Here is a 25,395-nt window from a genome sequence, read left to right on the forward strand (position 1 = left end):
TTGACCTCTTCTAGGTCAAAAGGCTGCCTTCAGTCACTGCTGAAAAACTGAGTCATTCGATATAAATGCCACATTTTTGCAGGGTGAAAACATTCAAAAGTAAGTATGTTTGAAAGCATCTACTGAGGGAATGATGTAGAAGGGAAGCTGCAGAGGTTAAACAAATGTGTTTATGCTTTAAATGTTGTATTATGGGTATTATATTTCTCAGATGGATCAGTATTTCTGAAGGTAGATTGTATACAAAAGAACACCTCCACCTGCAAGTAACCCTTGAAGCCACATCCATCCTGCAGAGTCAAAGTCCTGGAACTCATTTCCTAACATTACTGTGGACTGCAGCAGTTCAAGAAGACAGCTCATCGCTATGTTTTAAAGGGAAATTAGGGTTCAATATTAAATGCTGGCTCAGCCAAAGATACTCACAATCCATGAAGGAATAAAAAAGACAAAAATGTTTACTTGAAGCAATTATTGGATGTCTTAAAGGAGACATTTCTTGTGCTAAGATTAGTTATAAGAATTAGGAAAACCATATTTTTCCTTAAATTATTTTATATGTTAACTATGTTTAAGTATGTCATAAAGTCTTTCTTCAAATACAATGAGCAAAAGGAATCTGTTAATAGTTTGTTGATTACAACATTTAAAAGATACACAGGTCACAGTATTGTTTTATTAAGGACAAGGTATCACCTAGGGCTCTTGAGGCATGGTTTAACATCCCTACCTGTAGACCAGGAGATCAGGGTCCCAATCCTACCTATTCCAAGGTCTGTAATAACATCCCTAAACAGGTTGATGAGAAATGTCCAGGATGCCACATAGCATTAAAGACTCTTGTGATGCAGCGGTAGTATCCCTGTCTCTGAGCCTGAAGACTAGGTTTAATTCCCAACTACCCAGAGATGATAACATCCCTGAACAGGTTGATAAAAATAATCAGGTTTAAATTTGAAGAAATAAGCTATTGTGTTGCAGTGGTAATGTGTCTACATCTATAACAGGGTTTGAATCCCACCTGCTTCAGAAGCGTATAATAACATCTCTAAACAGATTAGAAAATATCTAAAAGAGATTCAGCTGGAGGAGTTAGGAAGCCATGCCTGGAAGGCTGCATTCTGTGAATAAACCAACCAGGGGAAAGACTTGTGTTTTATTTTGTTCTTCACATTGGGACTGGGTCTATTTAACAAAACACATTATGATCGCTGACCTCACAACATATAAATCATAAAACATAGGAGCAATAGTAGTAGGGCAATTGACCCATCGAGTCTACACCACCATTCAGTGACATCATGGCTGATCTGATAATCTTCTCAAACTCCACTTTCTTGTAGTTTCCCAATAAGCCTGGATTCATTTCCGATTAAAAGTCTGTCTCTCTCAACCTTGAATATTCTTTATGTTTCAGCCTCAACAATTCTCTGAAGTTCAAGGATTCCACAGAATCCAAGAGAAGAGATTCTTCATCTCTGATTTAAATTGGTGACCTTTTTACTTTGGGATGATGCCCTCTAGCCCCAGGCTCTCCCACAAAGGGAAACAACCTTTCCACATCTACCCTATCTAGCCCACTAAGATTTTTGTGTTTTAAGTAAGGTTGACTCTCAGTCTTAAGAACATAGGATGAGGAGTAGGCCATTCAGCCTCTCCAACCTGTTCTGCCATTCATTGAGATCTTGGTTGATCTGTGACCTGAGTCCATATACCTGCCTCTAACCCATAACCCTTAATATCTTGCTTACCAAAAATTAATTTATCTCAGATTTAAAATTAACAACTGATCCAGCATCTACCGTCATTTATGGAAGACAGTTCCAAACCTCTCCCACCCATTCTTTTATAAACGTCTATGAGTACAAGTCCAACCTACAAAAACCCTCCTAATAAGAAAATCCCTCCATATCTGAAGTGCATTACCTAATATTTTCCACATTGTATTCCAACTGCCAAGATTTTTGACCACTCACTTAACCTGTCAATATCTTTCAGCTAACTTTTTGCGTCATCCTCAGGATTTTTCTTTCCATTTGTGTCCTGCTCAAATGTGCTGACAGCACTTTCACTTCCTTCATCCAAATCTTTAATTCAGATATTTGTCTAATGTTCATATATGTTAGTAAACACCTTGGGAGCAGGTGGGACGTGAACTCTGGTCTCCTAGCTCAAAGATAAGAAGAATACCACAGTGCCACCAGAGCCCCTAAGTAGTTATATATTGTAAATAACTACAGCTCCAGCACTCATCTCAGTGACACTCCATCTGTTACAAACTGCCATGCTGAAAATGCCTCCCCCCCACCTTCTTAGCCCAACTCTCTGTCTTCTACTGGTTGGCCAATCCTTTATCCATGCTAATATTAATATACCGCCTCCCCCCCTCCCCCCCACCCACCCCGGGTGGTAGTGGTGAGGAGGAGTATCTTCTTAAGTGACCTTAGATACTGTGCTTTATCAAAGGCCTTAAACAGTAAAGTATCCTAATGAGGGGTTATTTTACTAGACTAGTAATCCCAAAGCCTGGACCAGGAACTCATAGAATCGGAGTTCAAACCTGGGGTTCAAATTTCAAATGCTCAATTACTTCAAAAGAAAATCTGTACATAAAAATCAGGGATCCATGAAGTTCGTAAAAAGCCCAGCTGATTCACTGATGTCCTTTAGGGAAGGAATCCTGTCTTCTTTTCCTAAATTGGGCCAACATATAATTCCAGTTCTGCACCAACTTGGTTTTTGCTTAATTGCCTTCAAAAATGGCCTTCACAAGGATTGGGCAATAAATGCTATGTCCTGAAAATAACTTTAAAAAAAACTCTATGTTGGAATGAGATGGGGCTGGGGGGAAAGTAGGGAGTTAAGGGAGAGGGGGGAGATTGGGGCAAAAGGCATTTGAGGAGAAGGAGGGGATTTGGGGGAGGAGTGTAGTTGTGAGAGAGGGAGGAAGAATTGGAGGAGGAGTAGAGAATTAAGGTAGAATGTTTAGGGTTAGAGAATGGTGAGAATGTTTAGGATCTGAAATGCACTGACTGACACAGAGTAGTGAAGGCAGGTTCAATTGTGGATTTTAAGAAGATACTTATCTAAAGATATAAAATTGCAGTGTTACGGCAAAGGGCAGGGGAGCGGGAGTGCTAAGTAACTTTTGCAGAGACCAGATATGATACGTCAAATGACCTCCTTCAATGCTGTAACCATCTGTGATTCTAGGAGTGGAGAGAATGTAGATGTTGTTGCCACATGGATTGTTTGAAGCAGACAGTATTGATGCAGACATGAGGGGTTAACAAATATAGAAGGATATTGCAGGTAGAGTGGGTTGCCAGTCCAGTACCATAATCACGACATGATCATTCACATCCCAAACCTGTTCTATACTCAGCTCCGTATTTACAATTCCTTACAACATCCTGCCTGATGCACAGCTGTAGAAACACGAAGGTGACAGGTTTGATCCTTGCTCTGTGATGGTCTCAAAGGAAGATACATTGGGAATATAATAATTGACCCCAGGGACTCCAGATTAGGGAGAGGAGAGTTAGATACAGTCCTGACTGCACTGGAAAACATGGGGACTGAGATTGGTAGGGTTGCGAATTCTCACTCTCATTGCTGAATAGCCTGTCAATACTCACTGTCCAGCTGTTCAGGCTTAATAACAGCTCAGTGAGCAGGATGACTGGGGCCTTGTTAAACTAGACCTTTAGTGAGAGATTAGCATCTTCATGAGGGGGAAGACTGACTGCTGAAACAAAACATGCCCAGCTTAACCTGCTTTGATGCCAGCAGCACTCCAACTAATGGTCTCTCAGCTCACACTTACCAGTTCAAGCAATGAATTTCAACAGGACTAACTGGAAAATGAGCTTCTAGGGAGTAAGCTTCACAAAGAAATAATGAGAGGGTTTTTAAAATGTAAAAGGCACACACACCTGCTTAGAAAAGGCCACCAAGTCCTGATCCTGTACGATATCCTCCTGAATGCCCCTCAGGTGTACGTGAGTTAGTCGGGTGCTCCGATGATCCGAGAACAAGCTGAAGAAGCTTTCGTGTGGCTGGAAGCTATAGTCTGTATTTACCAAGTCCATATACCTAGAACATGCACACAGGGAGAGGTCAGTCTATTTGAACAGACATAGATTGAGAGTGTGACCAAGGTGGATGGGGCAATAGAAGAACATAAAAACAAAGGCTTTCAGATTTCCATTACTGTTTGGTTAAGTAAATGCTTTCTGATTATACTTCCTGAATTTGAAAGTTCTACTTTTCTGGACTCCCTCCACTAGCAGAAATAGTTTATTTCTACTTCCCTATTAAACTATTACATAACTGCAAAAAACCTGATCAGATCACCCTTTGATTTTTCAAAACGGGAGGATATACAAACCAAGCTACAGCTTTCCCTATTCACATTTACCTTGTGAACCCTCTGCCACTTACACTGTTGCCAATAACTAAAACTATTTTAAACTTATAGAAACAAATAAAACAAGAACTGGAGCAGGCCACTCAGCCTGTTGAGCCTCCTCCAGCATTCGACAGGATCACGGTTGATTGTTCAACTAAGTCTCCACTCCCACTTCTGCACCATCCTCTTTGATCCCTTTAGACCTAAAAACTGCATCAATCCCCTTGTTAGGAAAATTCAATGTTTGATTTCAACTACTTTCTGCGGCAGAGAATTCCCACAAGCTCACCACTCTCTAGCGAAGATATTTCTCCATAACTCAGTCCTAAATGACCTACTCTGTATTCTTAAATTGTGACCCCTTGTTCCTGTAGGAAGACACTATTCAGCCCCTCAATCCTGTTCTGTCAACATTCGGGCAGATTGTGGCTCCCTCAAACTGTTTTGGTTCCTTACTCCTTAATGCCCTTTCCTACCAAAATTCTCCCAATCATCAGTTCAGCAATTAACAATTAACTGCTTGCATCAACAGCTTTTTGGAAAGAAAGGCTTGTAACTATACCATGCTTTTCACAAATTCAAGACATCCCAAGATGTTTTGCAGCCTATGAAGTAATTTTGAAGATCCATCACTGTTGCAAAGTTGAAGTGGCTGCCATTTTCCACACTGCAAGCTCCCTGTCTATGAGAAGTGCTTTCTGATGACACCAATTGAAGGAGTTTTCTGTCACTGTGCTTTTCCCTTCTTCTCCTCAACAACCCCTCTCTGACACACACATGTGCACACTCTCCTCTCTCTCTCTCTCACACACACGCACACGCACACACAGAGCTTGGGACTCACATGTTGACGAGGCGGTCACAGATCTCACTGGGCAGGAAGACGTCAGGATGGAGTCTCAGGGTCTCATTGTCTTGCATGTAGCACAGGGTTCCTTCCAGGTTGTGCAGACAGTACTTTGTGCACAGAGTCACCAGTGATTCGGGGCTGTACAACGCCATGTCTGGCAGACCCCACCTTGCTTCCTTCACAGCTGGCTCAGCAGTTACACACAGCCTGGAGCTACATGGATATTGGGAGAGATCTGGGAAATGAGGGGATGCCAGGAGTCAGCCAAAAGTTTCAGTACAACAGATACAGGTGCAACTTGCCTAACTTTTCCTCGTAAGACAACCCCTTCAATCCAGGTATCAGCCAACAGGTTGTTGTTCTCTGCACAACATCCAAGATGACGATAACTTTTTTTAAAATTAGCAAGCTAAAATTGTACATATTACTCCAGGTGCTGTCACATCAGTGCCCTGTAATTCTCTTTTTTTTAATATTGTATCCTCTTGCTAAAAGTAATAAAGAGCCACTTGCAATTCACTGTGTATAAAAGAAAAACTGTCCTCCTCTCTCCACTGTGTAAACCTGTGCAGCTTACACCTCATCCCCAGACAGTGGAAAATTTCTCCTTAACTAATTCAGCATAATTTTGAACCGCTACTACATCAGCCCTTGAGCATCTCTGCTGTAAATTGAACAACCCCAGTATATCTGGAAGTATTTATTAGAATATGGCTTCAGTGTGTGGCATGGGTTGTTGAGAGGCACTCAGTATTGTAAAGTACTTGGGGAGCACAGTGAAGTTGTTCTTAGTGTAAATAACAGAAAGCAATTAATCCAAAACCATTTAAATGAATACAGAATCATTGAATCCCTACAGTTTGGAAACAGGCCCTTCAGACCAACAAGTCCAAACAATCCTTGGAGCATCCCACCCAGACCCATACCCCTATAATCCAACTAAGCTACACATCCCTGAACACTACGGGCAATTCAGCATGGTCAATCCACTTAGCTTGCACATCTTTGGACTGTGGGAGGAAACCGGAGCACCAGGAGGAAACCCACGCAGACGCAGGGAGAATGAGCAAACTCCACACAGACAGTCGCCCGAGGGTGGAATCGGGTCCCTGGCGCTGTGAGACTGCAGTGTTAACCATTGAGCCACTATGCGGCCCATAGTTGTTAAATGAATACCAGGTTAAACATATAAAATGTTGCGAAACATTACTCAATATTCTACATGTTGTTTCAATGAATGAATTCAATTGATCAAGCAGGGATTCAGATTGGAAGAGGCAGGGCAACAGCAGTTCAGAGAAATCAAAAGAGCAATGGTTGCTGGAAATCAGAAACAAAAATAGTAATTGCTGGAAAAACTCAGCAAGTCTGGCATCTGTGGAGACGAAGCAGAGTTAAAGTTTCAGGTCCAGCGATTCCACCTTCAGAACTGATGGTAGCTAGGTAAAAGTTGGTATTTACGCAGAAGATGGGATGGGGAGGAAGAGGGGAGGAGTAAACAATAGGTGGAGATAGAGCCCAAAGAGAGATAGAGAGAAAGATAGTTGGACAGAAAAAGGACTGGGTAAGTCAGCCCAGGTTCAGAAAAAGTTCAGAGAAGTTTTGTTTTATTATTTCACGGGATGCAATACATTATTAATAAGGCTAACATTTGTCGTCCATCCTTAATTGCCTTTGATTGCTAGGACTTTTTAAAGAGTGATTTAAGAGTCACAGTTCAGTGGGTCTGGGTTCACAGTAGGAAGGTAAGAACATCAGATCTCCTTCCCTTTAGGACATTAGTGAACCAGGTGGATTTTTATGACAACTGACAAAGGCTTCAAGGTCACTGTGCCTGAAACCAGTTTTCAATTCTAGTGTTGTTTACTAAACTTAAATTCCATTGGATATTATGGTTGGATTTGAAACTATAGGCTCTGGGTTACTTGTCCAGTGACATTACCATTTCTTTTATTCATTCACAAGATGTGGGAGTTACTGGCTAGCCTAGACAAGTATTTACTTTCCATCTGTAATTACTCTCAAGAGGATGTTCTGCATTCTTGAACCTCTGCAGTCTACATGGTGCATCTACAGTCATGGTGCTTCTCAGGAGAGATTTCCAGGATATAACCCTGCAACAAACAAGAAATGGCGATATATTTCCACATCAGGATGGCTTGGCGCTGGGAAAGAAACTTGCAGGTGGTGGTGTTCATACGTATCTGCTGCCTTTCTGGTACAGACTGCAGATTTGAAAGGTGTTGTTGAAGAACTAATCACAACCGCCAGTCGTGTATCTTGTAGATAGTATACTTTGCTGCCACCATGTGTCAGTGATGGAGGGAATTGATGTCAAAGGTGGTGGATGTGGTGCCAATCAAACAGCCTACTTTGTCCTGGACGGTGTCAAACTTCAAGAGTTATTGAAGATGCACCCGTTCCATCATGTTCCCGACTTATATCTTATAGATGGTGGACAGACACTGGGGAGTAAGGAGGTGAGTTACTCACTGGGGAATTCCTAAACTCTGACCTGCTTTCATAGCCAATGTATTTATGTGGCTGGCCATTTCAGCTTCTTGTCAATGGTAACCCCTGGATGTTGATCGTGGTCAATTTAGTGATGGTAGAATGCAATTCTAAGTCATGGGGTGATAGTTAAATTGCCTCTTATTGGAGATAATTATTTCTTGGCTCTGGTATAGCATGAATGTAATTCACCATTTATCAGCTCAAACCGCATATTATCCAAGTCGTGCTGTATTTGTACATGGGCTGTTTCAGGATCTGAGCAATTGCAAATGGGACTGAACATTATGCAGTCATCAACATCCCAACTTCTGATCTCATGATACAGGGAAGGTCAAACTTCCTAACAGAGATGCCCTTGGACAGAGGTGAGTGACCTCCAACAGTCACAACTATCTTCCTTTGTGAGATATATCTCTGGCCAGAGGACAGTTTTCACCCCATTGGCTCCAGTATTGCCAGGGCTCCTTGATGCTACACATGGTCATTTCTGCTGGAGTTCCTCAGGGTGGCATCCTAGGTTCAACCCTCTTCAGCTGTTTCATCAGTGACCTTCCCACTACAGAAAGGTCAGAAGTGGGGATATTCGCCAATGATTGCACAAAGTTCAGCAACATTTGTGACTCCTCAGTTATTTAAGCAGCATACATTCAAATGCAACAAGATCTGGACAATATCCAGGCTTGGGCTGACAAGTGGCAAGTGACATTCATGCCACCAAACAATGACCAATGGTGTTACCATCACTAAATCCCCCACTATCAACAGCCTGGAGGTTACTGTTGACCTGAAACTCAATTGGCCTCACTACGTAAACACAGTGGCTACAAAAGCAGGTCAGACACTACGAATGTTGCAGTGATTAACTCACTTCCTGACCAACATCCATAAAGCACATGACAGAGATCTGATGGAATACTCTTCACTTGCACGGTTGCTGTGTGAACAACACTCAAGAACTTGAAACCATCCAGGTCAAAGCAGCCCACTTGATTGGCACTGAATCCACAAACATCCACTCCCTCCATCTCAGTAGCAATGTGTACTTTCTACAAGATGCACTGCCGAAATTTGACAAGGATCCTCAGGCAGGACCTTCCAAACCCATGACAACTTCCATTTTGACAGACAACGGCATGAGTGGTGGGGGGGGGGGGAAGAGAGTGGTGGGGGGGGGGGGAAGAGAGTGGTGGGGGGGGGGGAGAGTGGTGGGGGGGGGGGGGAGAGTGGTGGGGTGGGGGGAGAGAGAGTGGTGGGGTGGGGGGAGAGAGAGTGGTGGGGTGGGGGGAGAGAGAGTGGTGGGGTGGGGGGAGAGAGAGTGGTGGGGTGGGGGAGGAGAGAGTGGTGGGGTGGGGGGAGAGAGAGTGGTGGGGTGGGGGAGGAGAGAGTGGTGGGGTGGGGGGAGAGAGAGTGGTGGGGTGGGGGGAGAGAGAGTGGTGGGGTGGGGGGGGAGAGTGGTGGGGTGGGGGGAGAGAGAGTGGTGGGGTGGGGGGGGAGAGTGGTGGGGTGGGGGGGGAGAGTGGTGGGGTGGGGGGGGAGAGTGGTGGGGTGGGGGGAGAGAGAGTGGTGGGGTGGGGGGAGAGAGTGGTGGGGTGGGGGGGGAGAGTGGTGGGGTGGGGGGGGGGTGGTGGGGGGGGTAGAGTAGTGGGGGGGTGGGGGGGGGTGGTGGGGGGGGTAGAGTAGTGGGGGGGTGGGGGGGGGTGGGGGGGGAGAGGGTGGGGGAGTGGGGGAGGGGGGGAGGGGGGGAGTGGGGGAGGGGGGGTGAAAGGGGTGGGGGGGTTTGGGGATGTGTGGGGGGGGGCATTGCGACAGGGGGCGGGTGGTGGGGCGGGGGGGGATTTGCCGACAGCCCCCACCTGATGCTCCGGGTCCCGCCGCTGATCCGATTCTTTCAAAATTAATTTTTTCCCCGAAAATGAAACTCGCTCGCGGCTGTCAACAAACCCCGGCTCCACTTCCGGGTCAGCGCCGCGGGACTGTCAATCAACAACCACTTCCGGGGGTGACCCCGATCCGACCACCAAAAACAATCCGGTAGAAACAAATCAGTGCAGAAAATATAAATAAATAGTGTCAACAAGGTCCTTTAAGTTAATGATTTATAAGTGTAATTCGTAAACATTGTGATTTGTTCAAACACATTGCGCTTTTTTTTGTGACTGATATTTATAGCGGAGACCATAATATAGCTTGACAAAAGTCACTCTCATTTGGTCAGATAATGTGCTCCAACGAAAAGACATTAAATATGTCACTAAATTCATAACATAATAACATGCAAAACCTCAGTGCTAGTTTGTTTTTAAAAGGCTACCTCGTGGCAGAGTGGCTGGACAATAATTTGAACCTGAGTGTTCGGTCGGACCCATCTCCTGTTGCACTTGCTTCCGGTAGCGCGCTGCAAGCCGGGAAGTAGGAAGTCAACATGTCGGCACTGTACAAGAACAGGTGAGGGAGGGCAGCGGACCCTACACCGCGATCCCCAAACCTGGCTCCTACCGACAGGTCATCTCCTCCCTGCAGAATGGGCAGCCCCGGACAGAGGGAAATACAGAAGTGGCTCCAGAGTAGGAGTCTCATCACTGAGACTAGGAGGAAAAAACATGACAGAGGAAGGGACAGGGAAAGGGCGCGGGAAAGAGAGGGGTGGGCAGAGAGAGAGGAGAATGAGACAGGGGTGGGCAGAGAGAGAGAGAGAGAATGAGACAGGGGTGGGCAGAGAGAGAGGAGAATGAGACAGGGGTGGGCAGAGAGAGAGGAGAATGAGACAGGGGTGGGCAGAGAGAGAGGACAATGAGACAGGGGTGGGCAGAGAGAGAGAGAGGAGAATGAGACAGGGGTGGGCAGAGAGAGAGGAGAATGAGACAGGGGTGGGCAGAGAGAGAGGAGAATGAGACAGGGGCGGGCAGAGAGAGAGGAGAATGAGACAGGGGCGGGCAGAGAGAGAGGAGAATGAGACAGGGGCGGGCAGAGAGAGAGGAGAATGAGACAGGGGCGGGCAGAGAGAGAGGAGAATGAGACAGGGGCGGGCAGAGAGAGAGGAGAATGAGACAGGGGCGGGCAGAGAGAGAGGAGAATGAGACAGGGGCGGGCAGAGAGAGAGAGAATGAGACAGGGGCGGGCAGAGAGAGAGGAGAATGAGAGAGGGGCGGGCAGAGAGAGAGAGAATGAGAGGGGGGCGGGTAGAGAGAGAGAGAGAGAGAATGAGAGAGGGGCGGGCAGAGAGAGAGAGAATGAGAGGGGGGGCGGGTAGAGAGAGAGAGAGAGAGAGAATGAGAGGGGGGCGGGTAGAGAGAGAGAGAGAATGAGAGGGGGGCGGGTAGAGAGAGAGAGAGAATGAGAGGGGGGCGGGTAGAGAGAGAGAGAGAATGAGAGGGGGGCGGGTAGAGAGAGAGAGAGAATGAGAGGGGGGCGGGGTAGAGAGAGAGAGAGAATGAGAGGGGGGCGGGTAGAGAGAGAGAGAGAATGAGAGGGGGGCGGGTAGAGAGAGAGAGAGAATGAGAGGGGGGCGGGTAGAGAGAGAGAGAGAATGAGAGGGGGGCGGGTAGAGAGAGAGAGAGAGAATGAGAGGGGGGGCGGGTAGAGAGAGAGAGAGAGAGAGAGAATGAGAGGGGGGCGGGTAGAGAGAGAGAATGAGAGGGGGGCGGGTAGAGAGAGAGAGAGAGAATGAGAGGGGGGCGGGTAGAGAGAGAGAGAATGAGAGGGGGGCGGGTAGAGAGAGAGAGAGAGAATGAGAGGGGGGCGGGTAGAGAGAGAGAGAGAATGAGAGGGGGGCGGGTAGAGAGAGAGAGAGAATGAGAGGGGGGGCGGGTAGAGAGAGAGAGAGAGAATGAGAGGGGGGGCGGGTAGAGAGAGAGAGAGAGAGAGAGAATGAGAGGGGGCGGGTAGAGAGAGAGAATGAGAGGGGGGGCGGGTAGAGAGAGAGAATGAGAGGGGGCGGGTAGAGAGAGAGAATGAGAGGGGGGCGGGTAGAGAGAGAGAATGAGAGGGGGGCGGGTAGAGAGAGAGAATGAGAGGGGGCGGGTAGAGAGAGAGAATGAGAGGGGGGCGGGTAGAGAGAGAGAGAGAATGAGAGGGGGGTGGGGCAGAGAGAGAGAGAGAATGAGAGGGGGGTGGGGCAGAGAGAGAGAGAATGAGAGGGGGGGCGGGTAGAGAGAGAGAGAGAGAGAGAGAGAGAGAATGAGAGGGGGGCGGGTAGAGAGAGAGAGAGAATGAGAGGGGGGCGGGTAGAGAGAATGAGAGAGAGAGGAGAATGAGAGAGGGGTGGGCAGAGAGAGAGGAGAATGAGAGGGGGGCGGGTAGAGAGAGAGAGAGAGAATGAGAGGGGGGCGGGTAGAGAGAGAGAGAGAATGAGAGGGGGGCGGGTAGAGAGAGAGAGAGAATGAGAGGGGGGCGGGGTAGAGAGAGAGAGAGAATGAGAGGGGGGCGGGTAGAGAGAGAGAGAGAATGAGAGGGGGGCGGGTAGAGAGAGAGAGAGAATGAGAGGGGGGCGGGTAGAGAGAGAGAGAGAATGAGAGGGGGGCGGGTAGAGAGAGAGAGAGAATGAGAGGGGGGCGGGTTAGAGAGAGAGAGAGAATGAGAGGGGGGCGGGTAGAGAGAGAGAGAGAATGAGAGGGGGGCGGGTAGAGAGAGAGAGAGAGAATGAGAGGGGGGGCGGGTAGAGAGAGAGAGAGAGAGAGAGAGAATGAGAGGGGGCGGGTAGAGAGAGAGAATGAGAGGGGGGCGGGTAGAGAGAGAGAGAGAGAATGAGAGGGGGGGCGGGTAGAGAGAGAGAATGAGAGGGGGGCGGGTAGAGAGAGAGAGAGAGAATGAGAGGGGGGCGGGTAGAGAGAGAGAGAGAATGAGAGGGGGGCGGGTAGAGAGAGAGAGAGAATGAGAGGGGGGCGGGTAGAGAGAGAGAGAGAGAATGAGAGGGGGGGCGGGTAGAGAGAGAGAGAGAGAGAGAGAATGAGAGGGGGGCGGTAGAGAGAGAGAATGAGAGGGGGGCGGGTAGAGAGAGAGAATGAGAGGGGGGGCGGGTAGAGAGAGAGAATGAGAGGGGGGCGGGTAGAGAGAGAGAATGAGAGGGGGGCGGGTAGAGAGAGAGAATGAGAGGGGGGCGGGTAGAGAGAGAGAGAGAATGAGAGGGGGTGGGCAGAGAGAGAGAGAGAATGAGAGGGGGTGTGGCAGAGAGAGAGAGAATGAGAGGGGGGCGGGTAGAGAGAGAGAGAGAGAGAGAGAGAGAGAATGAGAGGGGGGCGGGTAGAGAGAGAGAGAGAATGAGAGGGGGGCGGGTAGAGAGAATGAGAGAGAGAGGAGAATGAGAGAGGGGGTGGCAGAGAGAGAGGAGAATGAGAGGGGGGCGGGATAGAGAGAGAGAGAGAGAATGAGAGGGGGGCGGTTAGAGAGAGAGAGAGAGAATGAGAGGGGGGCGGGTAGAGAGAGAGAGAGAGAGAATGAGAGGGGGGCGGGTAGAGAGAGAGAGAGAGAATGAGAGGGGGGCGGGTAGAGAGAGAGAGAGAGAATGAGAGGGGGGCGGGTAGAGAGAGAGAGAGAATGAGAGAGGGCGGGCAGAGAGAGAGGAGAATGAGAGAGGGGGTGGGCAGAGAGAGAGGAGAATGAGAGGGGGGGCGGGTAGAGAGAGAGAGAGAGGAGAATGAGAGAGGGGTGGGCAGAGAGAGAGGAGAATGAGAGGGGGGCGGGTAGAGAGAGAGAGAGAGAGAATGAGAGGGGGGCGGTAGAGAGAGAGAGAGAGAGAGAATGAGAGTGGGGGCGGGTAGAGAGAGAGAGAGAGAGAGAATGAGAGGGGGGCGGGTAGAGAGAGAGAGAGAATGAGAGGGGGGGCGGGTAGAGAGAGAGAGAGAATGAGAGGGGGCGGGCAGAGAGAGAGAGAATGAGAGGGGGGCGGGTAGAGAGAGAGAGAGAGAGAGAGAGAGAATGAGAGGGGGGCGGGTAGAGAGAGAGAGAGATGAGAGGGGGCGGGCAGAGAGAGAGAGAATGAGAGGGGGCGGGTGTAGAGAGAGAGAGAGAGAGAGAATGAGAGGGGGCGGGTAGAGAGAGAGAGAGAGATGAGAGGGGGCGGGTAGAGAGAGAGAGAGAGAGAATGAGAGGGGGGGGGTAGAGAGAGAGAGAGAGAATGAGAGGGGGGCGGGTAGAGAGAGAGAGAGAGAATGAGAGGGGGGCGGGTAGAGAGAGAGAGAGAGAATGAGAGGGGGGCGGGTAGAGAGAGAGAGAGAGAGAATGAGAGGGGGGCGGGTAGAGAGAGAGAGAGAGAATGAGAGGGGGGGCGGGTAGAGAGAGAGAGAGAGAATGAGAGGGGGGCGGGTAGAGAGAGAGAGAGAGAATGAGAGGGGGGCGGGTAGAGAGAGAGAGAGAGAATGAGAGGGGGGCGGGGTTAGAGAGAGAGAGAGAGAATGAGAGAGGGGCGGGCAGAGAGAGAGGAGAATGAGAGAGGGGTGGGCAGAGAGAGAGGAGAATGAGAGGGGGGGCGGGTAGAGAGAGAGAGAGAGGAGAATGAGAGAGGGGTGGCAGAGAGAGAGGAGAATGAGAGGGGGCTGGGGTAGAGAGAGAGAGAGAGAATGAGAGGGGGGGCGGGTAGAGAGGAGAGAGAGAATGAGAGAGGGGCGGGCAGAGAGAGAGGAGAATGAGAGAGGGTGGAAGAGAGAGGAGAATGAGAGGGGGGCGGGTAGAGGAGAGAGAGAGAGGAGAATGAGAGGGGGTGGGCAGAGAGAGAGGAGAATGAGGGGGGCGGGTAGAGAGAGAGAGAGAGAATGAGAGGGGGGCGGGTAGAGAGAGAGAGAGAGAGAGAATGAGAGGGGGGCGGGTAGAGAGAGAGAGAGAGAGAGAATGAGAGGGGGGCGGGTAGAGAGAGAGAGAGAATGAGAGGGGGGCGGGTAGAGAGAGAGAGAGAATGAGAGGGGGGCGGGGCAGAGAGAGAGAGAATGAGAGGGGGGCGGGTTAGAGAGAGAGAGAGAGAGAGAGAGAATGAGAGGGGGGCGGGTAGAGAGAGAGAGAGAATGAGAGGGGGGCGGGCAGAGAGAGAGAGAATGAGAGGGGGCGGGTAGAGAGAGAGAGAGAGAGAGAGAGAATGAGAGGGGGGCGGGTAGAGAGAGAGAATGAGAGGGGGGCGGGTAGAGAGAGAGAGAGAATGAGAGGGGGGCGGGTAGAGAGAGAGAGAGAATGAGAGGGGGGCGGGTAGAGAGAGAGAGAGAATGAGAGGGGGGCGGGTAGAGAGAGAGAGAGAGAGAATGAGAGGGGGGGCGGGTAGAGAGAGAGAGAGAATGAGAGGGGGGCGGGTAGAGAGAGAGAATGAGAGGGGGGCGGGTAGAGAGAGAGAATGAGAGGGGGGCGGGTAGAGAGAGAGAATGAGAGGGGGCGGTAGAGAGAGAGAATGAGAGGGGGGCGGGTAGAGAGAGAGAATGAGAGGGGGGCGGGTAGAGAGAGAGAATGAGAGGGGGCGGGTAGAGAGAGAGAGAGAATGAGAGGGGGGCGGGTAGAGAGAGAGAGAGAATGAGAGGGGGGTGGGCAGAGAGAGAGAGAGAATGAGAGGGGGGGCGGGTAGAGAGAGAGAGAGAGAGAGAATGAGAGGGGGGCGGGTAGAGAGAGAATGAGAGGGGGGCGGGGTAGAGAGAGAGAGAGAATGAGAGGGGGGCGGGTAGAGAGAGAGAGAGAATGAGAGGGGGGCGGGTAGAGAGAGAGAGAATGAGAGGGGGGCGGGTAGGAGAGAGGAGGAATGAGAGGGTAGAGAGAGAGAGAGAGAGAATGAGAGGGGGGCGGGTAGAGAGAGAGAATGAGAGGGGGGCGGGTTAGAGAGAGAGAATGAGGGGGGCGGTAGAGAGAGAGAATGAGAGGGGGGCGGGTAGAGAGAGAGAATGAGAGGGGGGCGGGTAGAGAGAGAGAGAGAATGAGAGGGGGGTGGGCAGAGAGAGAGAGAATGAGAGGGGGGCGGTAGAGAGAGAGAGAGAGAGAGAGAATGAGAGGGGGCGGGTAGAGAGAGAGAGAGAATGAGAGGGGGGCGGGTAGAGAGAGAGAGAGAATGAGAGAGGGGCGGGCAGAGAGAGAGGAGAATGAGAGAGGGGTGGGCAGAGAGAGAGGAGAATGAGAGGGGGGCGGGTAGAGAGAGAGAGAGAGAATGAGAGGGGGGCGGGTAGAGAGAGAGAGAGAGAGAGAATGAGAGGGGGGCGGGTAGAGAGAGAGAGAGAGAATGAGAGGGGGGCGGGTAGAGAAGGAGAGAGAGAATGAGAGGGGGGCGGGTAGAGAGAGAGAGAGAATGAGAGAGGGGCGGGCAGAGAGAGAGGAGAATGAGAGAGGGGCGGGCAGAGAGAGAGGAGAATGAGAGGGGGGCGGGTAGAGAGAGAGAGAGAGGAATGAGAGGGGGGCGGGGTAGAGAGAGAGAGAGAGAATGAGAGGGGGGCGGGTAGAGAGAGAGAGAGAGAGAATGATGAGGGGGGCGGGTAGAGAGAGAGAGAGAGAGAGAATGAGTGGGGGGCGGGTAGAGAGAGAGAGAGAATGAGAGGGGGGCGGGTAGAGAGAGAGAGAGAATGAGAGGGGGGCGGGCAGAGAGAGAGAGAATGAGAGGGGGGCGGTAGAGAGAGAGAGAGAGAGAGAGAGAGAGAATGAGAGGGGGGCGGGTAGAGAGAGAGAGAGAATGAGAGGGGGGCGGGTAGAGAGAGAGAGAGAATGAGAGGGGGGCGGGTAGAGAGAGAGAGAGAATGAGAGGGGGGCGGGGTAGAGAGAGAGAGAGAATGAGAGGGGGGCGGGTAGAGAGAGAGAGAGAGAATGAGAGGGGGGCGGGTAGAGAGAGAGAGAGAGAGAGAATGAGAGGGGGGGCGGGTAGAGAGAGAGAGAATGAGAGGGGGCGGTAGAGAGAGAGAATGAGAGGGGGGCGGGTAGAGAGAGAGAATGAGAGGGGGGCGGGTAGAGAGAGAGAATGAGAGGGGGGCGGGTAGAGAGAGAGAATGAGAGGGGGGGTAGAGAGAGAATGAGAGGGGGGCGGGTAGAGAGAGAGAGAGAATGAGAGGGGGGTGGGCAGAGAGAGAGAGAATGAGAGGGGGTGCGGGTAGAGAGAGAGAGAGAGAGAGAATGAGAGGGGGGCGGGTAGAGAGAGAGAGAGAATGAGAGGGGGGCGGGTAGAGAGAGAGAGAGAATGAGAGAGGGGCGGGCAGAGAGAGAGGAGAATGAGAGAGGGGCGGGCGAGAGAGAGGAGAATGAGAGGGGGGCGGGTAGAGAGAGAGAGAGAGAGAATGAGAGGGGGGCGGGTAGAGAGAGAGAATGAGAGGGGGGCGGGTAGAGAGAGAGAATGAGAGGGGGGCGGGTAGAGAGAGAGAGAGAGAATGAGAGGGGGGCGGGTAGAGAGAGAGAGAGAGAATGAGAGAGGGGCGGGCAGAGAGAGAGGAGAATGAGAGAGGGGTGGGCAGAGAGAGAGGAGAATGAGAGGGGGCGGGTAGAGAGAGAGAGAGAGAGAATGAGAGGGGGGCGGGTAGAGAGAGAGAGAGAGAGAATGAGAGGGGGGCGGGTAGAGAGAGAGAGAGAATGAGAGGGGGGCGGGTAGAGAGAGAGAGAGAATGAGAGGGGGGCGGGCAGAGAGAGAGAGAGAATGAGAGGGGGGCGGGTAGAGAGAGAGAGAGAATGAGAGGGGGCGGGTAGAGAGAGAGAGAGAATGAGAGGGGGCGGGTAGAGAGAGAGAGAGAATGAGAGGGGGGCGGGTAGAGAGAGAGAGAGAGAGAATGAGAGGGGGGCGGGTAGAGAGAGAGAGAGAGAGAGAATGAGAGGGGGCGGTAGAGAGAGAGAATGAGAGGGGGCGGGGGTTAGAGAGAGAGAATGAGAGGGGGGCGGGTAGAGAGAGAGAATGAGAAGGGGGGCGGGTAGAGAGAGAATGAGAGGGGGGTGGGCAGAGAGAGAGAGAATGAGAGGGGGGCGGGTAGAAGAGAGGGAGAGAATGAGAGGGGGGTGGCAGAGAGAGAGAGAATGAGAGGGGGGCGGGTAGAGAGAGAGAGAGAATGAGAGGGGGGCGGGTAGAGAGAGAGAATGAGAGGGGGCGGGTAGAGAGAGAGAATGAGAGGGGGGCGGGTAGAGAGAGAGAGAGAATGAGACAGGGGTGGGCAGAGAGAGAGGAGAATGAGACAGGGGTGGGCAGAGAGAGAGGAGAATGAGACAGGGGTGGGCAGAGAGAGAGGAGAATGAGACAGGGGTGGGCAGAGAGAGAGGAGAATGAGACAGGGGTGGGCAGAGAGAGAGGAGAATGAGACAGGGGTGGGCAGAGAGAGAGGAGAATGAGACAGGGGTGGGCAGAGAGAGAGGAGAATGAGACAGGGTGGGCAGAGAGAGAGGAGAATGAGACAGGGTGGGCAGAGAGAGAGGAGAATGAGACAGGGGTGGGCAGAGAGAGAGGAGAATGAGACAGGGGTGGGCAGAGAGAGAGGAGAATGAGACAGGGGTGGGCAGAGAGAGAGGAGAATGAGACAGGGGTGGGCAGAGAGAGAGGAGAATGAGACAGGGGTGGGCAGAGAGAGAGGAGAATGAGACAGGGTGGCAGAGAGAGAGGAGAATGAGACAGGGGTGGGCAGAGAGAGAGGAGAATGAGACAGGGGTGGGCAGAGAGAGAGGAGAATGAGAGGGGGGCGGGTAGCGAGTGAGAGAGAATGAGAGGGGGGCGGGTAGCGAGAGAGAGAGAATGAGAGGGGGGCGGGGTAGCGAGTGAGAGAGAATGAGAGGGGGGCGGGTAGCGAGAGAGAGAGAATGAGAGGGGGGCGGGTAGCGAGAGAGAGAGAATGAGAGGGGGGCGGGGAGCGAGAGAGAGAGAATGTGAGGGGGGCGGGGAGCGAGAGAGGGGCGGGTAGAGAGAGAGAGAATGAGAGGGGGGCGGGGAGCGAGAGAGGGGCGGGTAGAGAGAGAGAGAATGAGAGGGGGGCGGGGAGCGAGAGAGGGGCGGGTAGAGAGAGAGAGAATGAGAGGGGGGCGGGGAGGAGAGAGAGAGAGAGAGAGAGAGAATGAGAGGGGGGCGGGGAGAGAGAGAGAGAGAGGGGGGCGGGTAGCGAGAGAGAGAGAATGAGAGGGGGGCGGGGTAGCGAGAGAGAGAGGATGAGAGGGGGGCGGGTAGCGAGAGAGAGAGAGAGAGAGAGAATGAGATGGGGGCGGGTAGAGAGAGAGAATGAGAGGGGGGCGGGTAGCGAGAGAGAGAGAATGAGAGGGGGGCGGGTAGCGAGAGAGAGAGAATGAGAGGGGGGCGGGTAGCGAGAGAGAGAGAATGAGGGGGGGTCGGGGTAGCGAGAGAGAGAGAATGACAGGGGGGCGGGTAGCGAGAGAGAGTGAATGAGAGGGGGGCGGGTAGCGAGAGAGAGAGAATGAGAGGGGGGCGGCAAGCGAGAGAGAGAGAATGAGAGGGGGGCGCAAGCGAGAGAGAGAGAATGAGAGGGGGGCGGGTAGCGAGATTGAGAGAATGAGAGGGGGGCGGGAGCGAGAGAGAGAATGAGAGGGGGGGCGGTTAGCGAGATCGAGAGAATGAGAGGGGGGCGGGGTAGCGCGAGAGGGGCGCGTAGAGAGAGAGAGAATGAGAGGGGGCCGTGTAGAGAGAGAGAGAATGAGAGGGGGGCGGGTAGAGAGAGAGAGAGAGAGAATGAGAGGGGGGCGGGTAGAGAGAGAGAGAATGAGAGGGGGCGGGTAGAGAGAGAGAGAGAATGAGAGGGGGGTGGGGAGAGAGAGAGGGGCGGGTAGAGAGAGAGAGAATGAGAGGGGGGCGGGTAGCGAGAGAGAGAGAATGAGAGGGGGGCGGGTAGCGAGAGAGAGAGAATGAGAGGGGGGCGGGTAGCGAGAGAGAGAAAATGAGAGGGGGGCGGGTAGCGAGAGAGAGAAAATGAGAGGGGGGCGGGTAGCGAGAGAGAGAGAATGAGAGGGGGGCGGGTAGCGAGAGAGAGAGAATGAGAGGGGGGCGGGTAGCGAGAGAGAGAGAATGAGAGGGGGGCGGGTAGCGAGAGAGAGAGAATGAGAGGGGGGCGGGTAGCGAGAGAGAGAGAATGAGAGGGGGGCGGGTAGCGAGAGAGAGAGAATGAGAGGGGGGCGGGTCGCGAGAGAGAGAGAATGAGAGGGGGGCGGGTCGCGAGAGAGAGAGAGAGAATGAGAGGGGGGCGGGTCGCGAGAGAGAGAGAATGAGAGGGGGGCGGGGAGCGAGAGAGAGAGAATGAGAGGGGGGCGGGGAGCGAGAGAGAGAGAATGAGAGGGGGGCGGGGAGCGAGAGAGAGAGAATGAGGGGGGGGGCGGGCAGCGAGAGAGAGAGAATGAGGGGGGGGCGGGTAGAGAGAGAGGGGCGGGGAGAGAGAGAGAGAGAGAGAGAATGAGAGGGGGGCGGGGAGAGAGAGAGAGAATGAGAGGGGGGCGGGGAGAGAGAGAGAGAATGAGAGGGGGGCGGGGAGAGAGAGAGAATGAGAGGGGGGCGGGGAGAGAGAGAGAGAATGAGAGGGGGGCGGGGAGAGAGAGAGAGAATGAGAGGGGGGCGGGGAGAGAGAGAGAGAATGAGAGGGGGGCGGGTAGAGAGAGAGAGAATGAGAGGGGGGCGGGTAGAGAGAGAGAGAATGAGAGGGGGGCGGGTAGAGAGAGAGAGAATGAGAGGGGGCGGGTAGAGAGAGAGAGAGAATGAGAGGGGGGCGGGTAGAGAGAGAGAGAATGAGAGGGGGCGGGTAGAGAGAGAGAGAGAATGAGAGGGGGGCGGGGAGAGAGAGAGGGGCGGGTAGAGAGAGAGAGAATGAGAGGGGGCGGGTAGAGAGTGAGAGAGAATGAGAGGGGGGCGGGGAGAGAGAGAGGGGCGGGGTAGCGAGAGAGAGAGAATGAGGGGGGGGCGGGTAGCGAGAGAGAGAGAATGAGGGGGGGCGGGTAGCGAGAGAGAGAGAATGAGGGGGGGGCGGGTAGCGAGAGAGAGAGAATGAGGGGGGGGCGGGTAGCGAGAGAGAGAGAATGAGGGGGGGCGGGGTAGCGAGAGAGAGAGAATGAGGGGGGGGCGGGTAGCGAGAGAGAGAGAATGAGGGGGGGGCGGGGTAGCGAGAGAGAGAGAATGAGGGGGGGGCGGGTAGCGAGAGAGAGAGAATGAGAGGGGGGCGGGTAGCGAGAGAGAGAGAATGAGAGGGGGGCGGGTAGCGAGAGAGAGAGAATGAGAGGGGGGCGGGTAGCGAGAGAGAGAGAATGAGAGGGGGGCGGGTAGCGAGAGAGAGAGAATGAGAGGGGGGCGGGTAGCGAGAGAGAGAGAATGAGAGGGGGGCGGGTAGCGAGAGAGAGAGAATGAGAGGGGGGGCGGGTAGCGAGAGAGAGAGAATGAGAGGGGGGCGGGTAGCGAGAGAGAGAGAATGAGAGGGGGGCGGCTAGCGAGAGAGAGAGAATGAGAGGGGGGCGGGTAGCGAGAGAGAGAGAATGAGAGGGGGGCGGGTAGCGAGAGAGAGAGAATGAGAGGGGGGCGGGTAGCGAGAGAGAGAGAATGAGAGGGGGGCGGGTAGCGAGAGAGAGAGAATGAGAGGGGGGCGGGTAGCGAGAGAGAGAGAATGAGAGGGGGGCGGGTAGCGAGAGAGAGAGAATGAGAGGGGGGCGGGTAGCGAGGGAGAGAGAATGAGAGGGGGGCGGGTAGCGAGAGAGAGAGAATGAGAGGGGGGCGGGTAGCGAGGGAGAGAGAATGAGAGGGGGGCGGGTAGCGAGAGAGAGAGAATGAGAGGGGGGCGGGTAGCGAGAGAGAGAGAATGAGAGGGGGGCGGGTAGCGAGAGAGAGAGAATGAGAGGGGGGCGGGTAGCGAGAGAGAGAGAATGAGAGGGGGGCGGGTAGCGAGAGAGAGAGAATGAGAGGGGGCGGGTAGCGAGAGAGAGAGAATGAGAGGGGGGCGGGTAGCGAGAGAGAGAGAATGAGAGGGGGGCGGGTAGCGAGAGAGAGAGAATGAGAGGGGGGCGGGTAGCGAGAGAGAGAGAATGAGAGTGGGGCGGGTAGCGAGAGAGAGAGAATGAGAGGGGGGCGGGTAGCGAGAGAGAGAGAATGAGAGGGGGGCGGGTAGCGAGAGAGAGAATGAGAGGGGGGCGGGTAGCGAGAGAGAGAGAATGAGAGGGGGGCGGGTAGCGAGAGAGAGAGAATGAGAGGGGGGCGGGTAGCGAGAGAGAGAGAATGAGAGGGGGGCGGGTAGCGAGAGAGAGAGAATGAGAGGGGGGCGGGTAGCGAGAGAGAGAGAATGAGAGGGGGGCGGGTAGCGAGAGAGAGAGAGAATGAGAGAGAGAGAGAGAGAATGAGATGGGGGCGGGTAGAGAGAGAGAGTGAGAATGAGAGGGGGGCGGGGTAGCGAGAGAGAGAGAGAATGAGAGGGGGGGCGGGGTAGCGAGAGAGAGAGAGAGAGAGGGGGGCGGGTAGCGAGAGAGAGAGAATGAGAGGGGGGCGGGTAGCGAGAGAGAGAGAATGAGAGAGAGAGAATGAGATGGGGGCGGGTAGAGAGAGAGAGAGAATGAGAGGGGGGCGGGTAGCGAGAGAGAGAGAATGAGAGAGAGAGAGAGAATGAGATGGGGGCGGGTAGAGAGTGAGAATGAGAGGGGGGCGGGTAGCGAGAGAGAGAGAGAGAGAGGGGGGCGGGGTAGCGAGAGAGAGAGAGAATGAGGGGGGGTCGGGCAGCGAGAGAGAGAGAAAGAGGGGGGGTCGGGCAGCGAGAGAGAGAGAATGAGGGGGGCGGGCAGCGAGAGAGAGAGAATGAGAGGGGGGCGGGTAGCGAGAGAGAGAGAATGAGGGGGGGGCGGGCAGCGAGAGAGAGACAATGAGAGGGGGGCGGGTAGAGAGAGAGAGAGAATGAGAGGGGGGCGGGTAGAGAGAGAGAGAGAATGAGAGGGGGGCGGGTAGAGAGAGAGGGGCGGGTAGAGAGAGAGAGAATGAGAGGCGGCGGGTAGAGAGAGAGAGAGAATGAGAGGGGGGCGGGGAGAGAGAGAGGGGCTGGGTAGAGAGAGAGAGAGAATGAGAGGGGGGCGGGGAGAGAGAGAGGGGCTGGGTAGAGAGAGAGAGAGAGAATGAGAGGGGGGCGGGCAGCGAGAGAGAGAGAATGAGAGGGGGGCGGGCAGCGAGAGAGAGAGAATGAGAGGGGGGCGGGTAGCGAGAGAGGGAGAATGAGAGGGGGGCGGGTAGCGAGAGAGGGAGAATGAGGGGGGGGCGGGTAGAGAGAGAGGGGCGGGTAGAGAGAGAGAGAGAGAGAATGAGAGGGGTGCGGGTAGAGAGAGAGAGAATGAGAGGGGGGCGGGTAGAGAGAGAGAGAATGAGAGGGGGGCGGGTAGAGAGAGTGAGAATGAGTGGGGGGCGGGTAGCGAGAGAGAGAGAATGAGAGGGGGCGGAGAGAGAGAGAGAATGAGAGGGGGGCGGGGAGAGAGAGAGGGGCGGGTAGAGAGAGAGAGAATGAGAGGGGGGCGGGTAGCGAGAGAGAGAGAATGAGAGGGGGGCGGGTAGCGAGAGAGAGAGAATGAGAGGGGGCGGGGAGAGAGAGAGGGGCGGGTAGAGAGAGAGAGAATGAGAGGGGGGCGGGTAGCGAGAGAGAGAGAATGAGAGGGGGGCGGGTAGCGAGAGAGAGAGAATGAGAGGGGGCGGGTAGAGAGAGAGAGAGAATGAGAGGGGGGCGGGGAGAGAGAGGGGGCGGGTAGAGAGAGAGAGAATGAGAGGGGGCGGGTAGCGAGAGAGAGAGAATGAGAGGGGGGCGGGTAGCGAGAGAGAGAGAATGAGAGGGGGCGGGGAGAGAGAGAGGGGCGGGTAGAGAGAGAGAGAATGAGAGGGGGGCGGGTAGCGAGAGAGAGAGAGAATGAGAGGGGGGCGGGTAGCGAGAGAGAGAGAATGAGAGGGGGCGGGGAGAGAGAGAGGGGCGGGTAGAGAGAGAGAGAATGAGAGGGGGGCGGGTAGCGAGAGAGAGAGAATGAGAGGGGGGCGGGTAGCGAGAGAGAGAGAATGAGAGGGGGGCGGGTAGCGAGAGAGAGAGAATGAGAGGGGGCGGGTAGCGAGAGAGAGAGAATGAGAGGGGGGCGGGGTAGCGAGAGAGAGAGAATGAGAGGGGGGCGGGTAGCGAGAGAGAGAGAATGAGAGGGGGCGGGTAGCGAGAGAGAGAGAATGAGAGGGGGGCGGGTCGCGAGAGAGAGAGAATGAGAGGGGGGCGGGTCGCGAGAGAGAGAGAATGAGAGGGGGGCGGGTCGCGAGAGAGAGAGAATGAGAGGGGGGCGGGTAGCGAGAGAGAGAGAATGAGAGGGGGGCGGGTAGCGAGAGAGAGAGAATGAGAGGGGTGCGGTAGCGAGAGAGAGAGAATGAGAGGGGGGCGGGTAGCGAGAGAGAGAGAATGAGAGGGGGGCGGGTAGCGAGAGAGAGAGAATGAGAGGGGGGGCGGGTAGCGAGAGAGAGTGAATGAGAGGGGGGCGGGTAGCGAGAGAGAGAGAATGAGAGGGGGGCGGGTAGCGAGAGAGAGAGAATGAGAGGGGGCGGGTAGCGAGAGAGAGAGAATGAGAGGGGGGCGGGTAGCGAGAGAGAGAGAATGAGAGGGGGGCGGGGTAGCGAGAGAGAGAGAATGAGAGGGGGGCGGGTAGCGAGAGAGAGAGAATGAGAGGGGGGCGGGTAGCGAGAGAGAGAGAATGAGAGGGGGGCGGGTAGCGAGAGAGAGAGAATGAAGGGGGGCGGGTAGCGAGAGAGAGAGAATGAGAGGGGGCGGGTAGCGAGAGAGAGAGAATGAGAGGGGGGCGGGTAGCGAGAGAGAGAGAATGAGAGGGGCGGTAGCGAGAGAGAGAGATGAGAGGGGGGCGGGTAGCGAGAGAGAGAGAATGAGAGGGGGGCGGGTAGCGAGAGAGAGAGAATGAGAGGGGGGGCGGGTAGCGAGAGAGAGAGAATGAGAGGGGGGCGGGTAGCGAGAGTGAGAGAATGAGAGGGGGGCGGGTAGCGAGAGTGAGAGAATGAGAGGGGGCGGGTAGCGAGAGTGAGAGAATGAGAGGGGGGCGGGTAGCGAGAGTGAGAGAATGAGAGGGGGGCGGGTAGCGAGAGTGAGAGAATGAGAGGGGGGCGGGTAGCGAGAGAGAGAGAATGAGAGGGGGGCGGGGTAGCGAGAGAGAGAGAATGAGAGGGGGGCGGGTAGCGAGAGAGAGAGAATGAGAGGGGGGCGGGTAGCGAGAGAGAGAGAATGAGAGGGGGGCGGGTAGCGAGTGAGAGAGAATGAGAGGGGGGCGGGTAGCGAGTGAGAGAGAATGAGAGGGGGGGGGCGGGTAGCGAGAGAGAGAGAATGAGAGGGGGGCGGGTAGCGAGTGAGAGAGAATGAGAGGGGGGCGGGTAGCGAGTGAGAGAGAATGAGAGGGAGGGGGGCGGGTAGCGAGTGAGAGAGAATGAGAGGGGGGCGGGTAGCGAGTGAGAGAGAATGAGAGGGGGGCGGGTAGCGAGTGAGAGAGAATGAGAGGGGGCGGGTAGCGAGAGAGAGAGAATGAGAGGGGGGCGGGTAGCGAGAGAGAGAGAATGAGAGGGGGCGGGGAGCGAGAGAGGGGCGGGTAGAGAGAGAGAGAATGAGAGGGGGGCGGGGAGCGGGGGCGGGGAGCGAGAGAGGGGCGGGTAGAGAGAGAGAGAATGAGAGGGGGGCGGGGAGCGAGAGAGGGGCGGGTAGAGAGAGAGAGAATGAGAGGGGGGCGGGGAGAGAGA

General features: G+C 54.2%; 2 protein-coding genes across 3 annotated transcripts in view; one reads left to right on the top strand and one right to left on the bottom strand.

Annotated features, from left to right (window-relative positions):
• zer1 (zyg-11 related, cell cycle regulator) overlaps positions 1 to 9,798 on the bottom strand; it is a 28,651-nt gene extending 18,853 nt beyond the window's left edge. The window contains exons 1-3 of one of the 2 annotated variants that reach the window (XM_048558657.2): positions 9,629 to 9,798; positions 5,256 to 5,496; positions 3,936 to 4,095 (exon numbers count right to left, since the gene is read on the bottom strand). In XM_048558657.2, the coding sequence (XP_048414614.1) occupies positions 3,936 to 4,095; positions 5,256 to 5,413 (318 nt within the window). In that variant the 5' untranslated portion in view covers positions 5,414 to 5,496; positions 9,629 to 9,798. The remainder of the gene's footprint in view (positions 1 to 3,935; positions 4,096 to 5,255; positions 5,497 to 9,628) is intronic. The other variant, XM_048558656.2, reaches the window with a different exon arrangement.
• A 363-nt stretch (positions 9,799 to 10,161) lies between these two features.
• The window catches only part of tbc1d13 (TBC1 domain family, member 13), an 82,636-nt gene continuing 67,402 nt past the window's right edge, over positions 10,162 to 25,395 (top strand). The window contains exon 1 of the mRNA XM_048558658.2: positions 10,162 to 10,220. Coding sequence (XP_048414615.1) covers positions 10,198 to 10,220 — 23 coding nt within the window. The 5' untranslated portion in view covers positions 10,162 to 10,197. The remainder of the gene's footprint in view (positions 10,221 to 25,395) is intronic.

The sequence above is a fragment of the Stegostoma tigrinum genome, chromosome 29 (assembly GCF_030684315.1).
Source record: "Stegostoma tigrinum isolate sSteTig4 chromosome 29, sSteTig4.hap1, whole genome shotgun sequence".
In the NCBI taxonomy this organism is placed as follows: domain Eukaryota; kingdom Metazoa; phylum Chordata; class Chondrichthyes; order Orectolobiformes; family Stegostomatidae; genus Stegostoma; species Stegostoma tigrinum.